The sequence below is a fragment of the Podarcis gaigeae genome (genome assembly GCF_964106915.1).
Source record: "Podarcis gaigeae genome assembly, chromosome: 1".
Classification (NCBI taxonomy): Eukaryota; Metazoa; Chordata; class Lepidosauria; order Squamata; family Lacertidae; genus Podarcis; species Podarcis gaigeae.
In genome coordinates this window covers 83,449,448-83,458,020 of record NC_139678.1, presented here as the reverse complement: position 1 = coordinate 83,458,020, position 8,573 = coordinate 83,449,448, and the positions used below count along the sequence as shown (strand labels likewise).

At 40.4% G+C, this 8,573-nt stretch overlaps 1 protein-coding gene across 1 annotated transcript; it reads left to right on the top strand.

Moving 5' to 3' along the window:
- Positions 1–4,839: 4,839 nt before the first annotated feature.
- Positions 4,840–5,766, top strand: LOC310851663 (olfactory receptor-like protein OLF3; the record flags this gene model as incomplete). The annotated part of the gene is made up of 1 exon (XM_083754283.1): positions 4,840–5,766. The coding sequence occupies one exon, from the start codon at positions 4,840–4,842 to the stop codon at positions 5,764–5,766; it is 927 nt and encodes a 308-aa protein (XP_083610409.1).
- Positions 5,767–8,573: the final 2,807 nt, after the last annotated feature.

Genomic DNA, 8,573 nt, shown 5'->3' with positions numbered 1-8,573 from the left:
AATTAGAGAATGATGATGTGTTAGATTTGGAGGGACTGGATAATCAATTTGGATGGCATGCATATCTATGGTATGACAAGATAAAGGCCCACAGTGGCTTTAAGAATCATGTAATTAGAAAGGCGTTATACAATGTATGGACTAAATATAAAGATCTCTTAGTAAGAAAAACACCAAAATGGATTTCGCCAATGGAAGCACAGGCCCCCAAAAAGTTAAATATGGAAAACAAATGGTTGAGGTACTCAAATTTGTCATTAGAGGATCAGGAAGGTTTTAAATTAAAACCATTTGAACAAATTAAAGTTAAAGTGAATTGGTTGCAATATTATCAAATTAATGAATTATATAAGATGGATAAGAGAAATGGTTTTGCAATAGAAAAAACCAAATTGGAAAGGGGATTGTTAGATACTAAAGTTAAGAATATGTCTAAAATGTATAATTTGTTGTTGGACTGGCATACAAAGAATGAACAAGTTGAATTGGTTATAATTGATTGGGGAAGAGATGTGGGACATAATATAATGATGGAGGATTGGGAGAGGCTATGGAAGAAAGGGGTTAAGTTCACTGCATGTACGATGTTAAAGGAAAATATTATGAAGATGATGTATAGATGGTACTTGACTCCTGTAAAACTAGCAAAGATTTATCCTAACCTTTGTTGGAAATGTAAAGAAAAAGAAGGTACTTTTTCCCATATGTGGTGGACTTATTTCAAGGTGAAAGACTTCTGGGAGAAGATATATAATGATCTGAAAAAAATGTTGAAATATACATTTATTAAGAAACCAGATGCCTTTCTTCTTGGAATAACAGGTTTGGAATTGCCCAAGAAAGATGTTAAATTATTTTTGTATGCCACAACTTCGCCCGAATATTACTTGCTAAAAATTGGAAAACACAAGAATTACCAATAGTGGAAGATTGGCAGATGAAGATGATGGACTTTTCGGAGCTAGCTGACCTGACTGGAAGAATCCGCGACCAGAAAGAAGGGGTGTTTCAAGAGGACTGGAGGAAATTTAAGGACTATTTGAATAAATATTGTGATATAAAAAATTAGAAATTACTTTAAAGAAACAAATAGGCCTAGGATTAAACTAAGTTATAATTAAATAAATGGGATTTAGAATATTAAGAAAAGTGAATAAGATGGACTAATTGGAAATTGTTTTAGTTTAATAATGATATTGGAAAGCTGTTACTTTTAACTGCAAAGAAACACAGAAGGGAGGGACTGGAGGAAGTCAACCAAGATGTTTAAAAGGTTGGATTTGTAAAGAATTAAGTTTGATGTTATTGTTTATATGTTTATTGTTCCTTTTTTCTTCTTTCGTTCATTGATGTATTTTTCTTTTTTCTTTTTTCCTGTTTTTGTGTGTCATTCTGCTTTGTGATTTTTGTTATAATTGTGGAAATTCTAATAAATTTTTATTAGAAAAAAAGTCATCTAGTCCACCCTGCTGCAATGCAGGAATCCTTTGTCCAATGCTGGGTTCGAACCCATGACCTTGAGATTAGGAGTCTCATGCTCTACCAACTGAGCTAGGTGCATTGCATAAGACTATGAAAAAGGCATTAATCAATTTATTATGTTTGGCACAGAAGCAGAACCAAAGTCAAAGTGAAATATGCTGTGCTGTGCAGAGGGAAAATACTGTAATTGGACTTGTGGGAACCAATCTCAAAGGCCCTACAGATTTCATATGGGGTGAAAAACTGAGGACACTTTCTGGAAATTCTAGAGGCCAGAAAGCCAGAAGTGCAGGTATGAAGCGCTCACACCCAGATGCTTTTTGCATTTCTGACCAGAAACATAGAAGCTTGCAGAATGTACATCAAAGAGTAGGCCCATTGGAATGAATGTACAGTGGTTGCGATGAATGAATGAAAGTACCTCTGGTGTGAATGGGATCCATTCCGGAGGCCCATTCACAACCTGAAAAGAATGCAACCGCGTCTGCGCATGTTGCGATTCGCCGCTTCTGCGCATGCACGTGATGTCATTTTGCGCATCTGCGCATGCGTGAGCAGCAAAACCCGGAAGTAACCCGTTCCGGTACTTCCGGGTCGCCACGGGACACAACCTGAAAACGCTCAACCTGAAGCAAACGTAACATGAGGTATGACTGTATATGGCTAGCTTAGGGACGCGGGTGGCACTGTGGTCTAAACCACTGAGCCTCTTGGGCTTGCCAATTGAAAGGTCAGTATTTAGAATCCATGTGATGGTGGTGAGCTCCCGTTGCTCTGTCCCAGCTCCTGCCAACCGAGCAGTTCAAAAGTATAGCAGTGCAAGTAGATAAATAGGTACCACTGTGACGGGAAGGTAAATGGCGTTTCCATGCACTCTGGTTTCCATCACGGTGTTCTGTTGTGCCAGAAGCAGTTTAGTCATGCTGTCCACATGACCCGGAAAGCTGTCTGTGGACCAACACCGGCTCCCTCGGCCCGAAAGTGAGATGAGCGCCGCAACCCCATAGTCACCTTTGACTGGACTTAAGCGTCCAGGAGTCCTTTACCTTATATATATGTACAGTGGTGCCCCGCAAGACGAACGCCTCGCAAGATGGAAAACCCGCTAGATGAAAGGGTTTTCCGTTTTTGGAGGCGCTTCGCTAAACGAATTTCTCTATGGGGTTGCTTCGCAAGACGAAAAAATCTTGCGAGTTCCCGCGTTTCCCCCCCGCTTTTTTCCACCCTTTCCCTAAGCGCTAAGCCGCTTATCAGCTGTTCCACTGATAAGCCGCTTCTCAGCTGATCGCTAAAAGCCGCTAGACCGCTAATAGCACTAATCCGCTAAGCTGTCAATGGGCTTGCTTCGCAAGACGAAAAAACCGCTAGACGAAGAGAATCGCGGAACGGATTAATTTCGTCTTGCGAGGCACCACTGTATATATGACTATATTACACCTATTAATTTGGGTTGGTCTACTCCAACCAAGTACTGTATATTCTGTTGGATAGAACCCTGCATGGTGGTTTTTTAAAAATATTTTAAGCACACATTGCCAGTGAAGGGACCCCAAATCCAGATTCATACTCGCTCATCTAATTTACAGCCCTTGCTATAAGCATGGATGGTGACTTGAATAAATCCACACTTACTGTGGGAATCACTGGCTGATTTCATCCATCCATCTATGGATGGATGGGCTAGCTCATATACTGTGTTGTTTGCATCAGAGATGAGCTAATTTCAGGGTTCTTGGATCTACTTTACTTTTTTAGTAGATTTATCCCAAGATTTACCAACTAGAGTCATGTGCAAAAGATGTTCTGTTAGAATGAGAGAGTAGGCAGACTCTGAGCCCACTTTGCCCCTTGGTCTTCAGTACCAGAAGAGAACTGGCTGCACAGTTCTTTCATAAAATCACCTTACTTTTGACTCCTATAGGATGGCTAAAGACTAATGGGATGGAAGTATTGTTTAGGATTTTTTTTTGGGGGGGGGATATTTAATTTTGGAGGTGCTTAATGTTTGCTGTTATGGGTAATTTTGTGTGTGTGACCTTATTACAAATGATGTGGTGATGTTTTCATGTATTGCTTATGACCACTTACATTTTGATATATTCTTGTAATTATGTAAATAATTACATGTTGTAAGCTGCCCTGAACACTGATTGACTCTGGAAAGATGGCATACAATGCTGGCACTAATGACAGAAGTCTAGTCCCATTAGCTTTCTTCATTTCAGCAGTCTAATTTAGCTGCAAAGTATTCTTTGGCTGTTTGCTGTTGTTAAACCATTGGGAGTCATGATGACAGAAGCCCTTGCTGATCTACTGGAAATAACCCAGAGTTCTACAAGTAGACCCAAATCTACCTTCTGGCCATCGCTGCTCATTTTGACTTGTGAATCAGACAAAGCTGACAGGGCTGGGCATCAATAAATTTATTGCTTTATTTAAATGATTATTGAAACATTTTGGGTAACATTAGAATGCAAAAGGAAGGTAAATATAATAGATGAATCTGGCTATGGAAATTATTTTTTTAAATGTATTTTGATAGTATAACATGGGTTAAATCAGTGGTTCCCAAACTTTTCATCCCCAGATACCACTGATTTTTCTTCTTGTTGTAGCAACAGTAATGCACTGTGCTAGATGCTGTGTGGCTTTTAATTGATTTTTTAATTGCTTATTTTATTTCTTATGTTGTGTTTTATTATTTTACAATTTTAATTCCAAGAATGCCACAGGTTGCCTTGGGATGTTGTAGTTTTTTTCTTTTCTGAGAGGTTTTTTTTTAAAAAAAATGAATGAATGAATGAATGAATGAAGACGAGGTGAGCATTTCATCAATCCTGGCTTAAATCCCAAGAATTCTGTTGATTTCAGAGACAATGTGATCCTTTATGATTTTGCATTGAATTAAAAGGGAAGAAAATTAAGAAATTGCTGTTCCATAGGTATCTTATGTATATCAGATTCAGGATATCTATATCTATATAAAAATCTTATTTGGAGAAAGTAATTAGGTAAAGTGTTGTTATTTCCCTCCCTACTTTTTCTTATGCAAAGCTCTGCTTCAGTATGCACCATGCTGAGTCCCTATTCAGAATAAATGCATGTGTCATTATGAGATACTGGGGGATCATTTGTAGGGGACAGCAATTCCTATAATGCTTTGCTTGGGAAGCTGGCCATTGTTGGTCACAGAAAGCTAAAAGAGATAGACTTCTATCCTTCTCCAGCCATGCAATTGTTATATTAATTACCGGTATTAGGAAAACTAAATCACTGTCATCTTTTTTTGTTGTTGCTATGACATCGATCATAGGTGAATCTGGATACAATATGAGAAGTGGTAATCTATCATGGAACATGGAGTTTGTCCTTTTGGGATTGACCAGTAATCCGGTAACTCAGAAAGTCCTCTTTGCTCTTTTTCTGGGGATGTATCTTGTGACCTTGGCAGGGAATATTCTCATCATGCTGGCGATAAGAGGGGACCCACACTTGCACACACCTATGTATTATTTTCTGAGCCACCTCTCCTTCTTGGACATGTGCTACACCACCACAATCATTCCTCAAATGTTGTCCAACTTCCTGGCCGAGCGCAAAACCATCTCTTTTGTGGGCTGCATGGCACAGATGTACATTTCCCTGTCTCTGGGAGGAATCGAATTCATCCTGCTAGCTGTCATGGCGTACGACCGGTACATGGCAATCTGCCATCCCTTGTATTATAATGTTCTTATGAACCAACGGCTCTGCATGCAGATGGCGGTCGGGTGTTGGCTCTGCGGCTTCGTGAATGCCCTGTTGCAGACGGTGTTCACTCTGCACTTGCCATTCTGCGGAAGGAAGACCATCAACCATTTTGGCTGCGAAGTCTTAGCCGTCCAGCAGCTGGCCTGCTCTAGCACCTTTGTGGGAGATGCTGTGATGCTGGGAGCTGGTGTCCTCATTCTGCTCACACCCTTCTTCCTTGTGCTGGTGTCTTACGTGTACATCGTCACAACCATCTTCCAGATCCGTACAGCAGAGGGAAGGCGCAAAGCTTTTTCCACTTGTACAGCCCACCTAGTGGTGGTGACCCTGTGCTATGGGACAGCCATCTTTGCCTACTTGCGACCTAGGTCCCACTATTCACCTAAGCAGGGGAAGACTGCCTCATTGTTCTATTGCATTGTTACTCCCATGCTGAACCCCATGATCTACAGTTTGAGGAACCAAGAGGTAAAGGGGGCCCTGGTGAAGGTTGTTGGGCTAAAGGGCAAAAGGAGAACCCTAATTTCCTCATGATAGTCTTTTGTTCTCCATCAAGTTCATTCTCGGCATCTAAGTTGATCTCTCAACCTGGGTGTTGTAAGTCAGCGGGACTTAATTCTGAATCGACATACATTGGATTGCACCTTAAATCAGTCACAACTGGCAGGGTTGAAGTTAGGTGAAATGATATATTTTCCAACCTCACTGGCACCCAATCCTCACTAATTTGTATGAAGGCTCAAGAAGGGAGAAAAGGGTCTTTGTCAGTTATATTAATGATTACTAACGACTGCAAGCACAACACACAGTAACTCTGAGCATTTTCTTGAATTGCTCATTCAATTCCTTTCCTGCTTACCTGGAGTAACAGAGGATCGGAGGGAACTCTCTTTAGCTATACAATGCAGTAATAACCCTTTGGTCTACAGAAGCTCACATGCACATTTAATAAGGTTGATAGTCTTGGCTGTGCAGATTCTTTGGGTATATTTTCTTTGTAAATATGTTAACTCCACCATATTAGGGATGTGTGAGTTACAGGCAGATTCTGGCAGGTAAGTCAGTGTGTGGGGTGGGAAGGGTTATCTTTTCATTCCCCCACCTCAGTCGAAATGGAGATTACCCTACCCTTCCACCCTGTGCAGTCAGAAACTTTTAAAAAAAATCCCTTGAAGAGATAATCTCCACTTCCTCACATGCTGTCTTCCAGTAAGAACAGTGGCATTATTTAAGGAAATGAAGATATGCTACCTCATGCTATGTATTAAGAGTTAAATCCACTCTTTAGCACTAATTTGGAACAAATGGCTATCCGGGGAAAACTTGATTGCTGTTTGTTCCATTTCAATGATAAACTGTGGGTGTCCCTATGGGAAAGTGGTGGAGCAAGTGGAAATGGGGATGAGCCCTGTGACAACACGTTCACTCTGTAAGTTCTGGAAACTTCAAGAACTTCAAGAGCCTGCAAGCTCATCCATGCCTCTGTTTGCCCTGCTGCTTTCCTTCAGGGAAACCCAATCTTTAGCGCTGAATTGGAACAAATGGAAATTGGGTTTTGCACAGATTGTCATTTGTTCTGATTTATCACTAAAGAGTGGGTCTTCCAGGGGAAAGCAGTGGGGCAAAAGGAAAGCTGCTTGGACCAATGGGCAAGCAGCAAATCACTTAGTCCCATGCTTTCTAGGATGTGACAGGAGGAAGTATGGACAAAGTCTTCTTGCATTGCTAGGCCATGTAGTATAAAGTTACCCATATTTCTTTGTCTTGTGCCTCATACCTTTACTGACACCTTTGTGTTTTGTTCTTGAGAGAGGGCTCTTTTGTTATGTATTAGAGCTAGGTTAAGTCAGCTTTATTGTTTTATTTCTGTATTATAATTCCCAATTGTACTTTATGCTTTAAATCAGTGGTTCCCAACTTTTTTTTGGCCATGCCCCACCTAAGCATCTGTAAAATTCTGATGCCTTCCCCTGTGATATATAATTCTTATTATTCAAAAAGTGAACTCCTGTTCATGTGGAGGAAGCCTAAAAAAGCCATTAACTTGGTCTAAACAAGCTTCTAAATTGCCCCCCTGTGGAGTGTGTCCCCCATGTTGGGAACCGCAGCTCTAAACAGTATTTTTTTAACAATGTATTTCTCACTGGCATACAGGTTCTGTCTTTTTTGCTGTCACTTTTAATTATTTCAATAAATCTACTTCTACAATCCTGGTGTGGTTTCTTGGGAAAAGCCCTGGTGGTGGATCCAGTTAAGTGACCTGTTGGTTAAATTGCTACTGAGTAACCTTGTGGGCCCAAGGCTCTCAAGGCAGAGAGTATGGTTCTTAGCTCTTGCTTTTTTGGAGTCTTGAGGTTGTTTGGTAAAGTCTGGGAGTCTCCTGGCTTAGGCTGGTTGAATTACAGGAGTGGTTGCCTTTTTCATCTCTGTCCAATTGGCACCTGCTAAACTGGCAAGGAGCTGAATCCCAGGTTTTGGAGACCTGGTCTTCTTGACAGCTGTTTTGTGAGTTTTTTATTTTTTAATGGGTTTTCTGCTCCATAAATGAACTATTTGCCTATGCTGCTGCTTCCTTTGCTCTGTATAATCCAACTAAACTGGGTGCCCAAACTGTATTTTGCACAAGGGCCCACAACGAAGTGGGTCACCATTGGTAGTGCCTTCTTACACAATGCAGCATTTGATAAAATCTGAGCAAGTGATATTCAACTATTTTTTACTCAGAGCCGCCCCACTGCAATTAACCTAACTTAGTCCTGCCCATTCATTTCAATAGGTCTACTGATTTTAACCTTTAAAGCCCTAAATGGTTTGGGGCCAGCTTACTTAATTATTACCACCATCCATATATGCCTGTCTGGACCTAAAGTCATCTTCAGAGACCCTTTTCTGGTTGCCCCCCACTAAATGAGCTGTAGTACGTGGTTACTGAATAGAGGGTCTTTTGACAATGTACCCCGATTATGGAATATACTCTCCAGAGAGGCTCACCTGCACTTTCAGCACCAGCTGATACCTTTTAATTTTCCCAGGTGTTTTGAATTCTTACAATCTTTTAGTGCCTTTAAATGCTGTTTTATATAGTTTTCAGCTGGTTATTTTATCTCTTCTATTTTTTTATTTATAAATATGGATTCATTGCTTTCCCCCTTGATTCTCATCTTACATTTTTTTCAAACTGTAATATTTGCCACCCAGAGAATGTTAGTTATTGGACAGTATACCAATGTTAAAAACAAACACATTTTTTTGTTTTATTTCAATTTTGCACAGTTCGGAGTACCAGTGATGCATGAAACAATCTATTCTAACCAGGGTTTCTGTTCATGTACAACATTTGC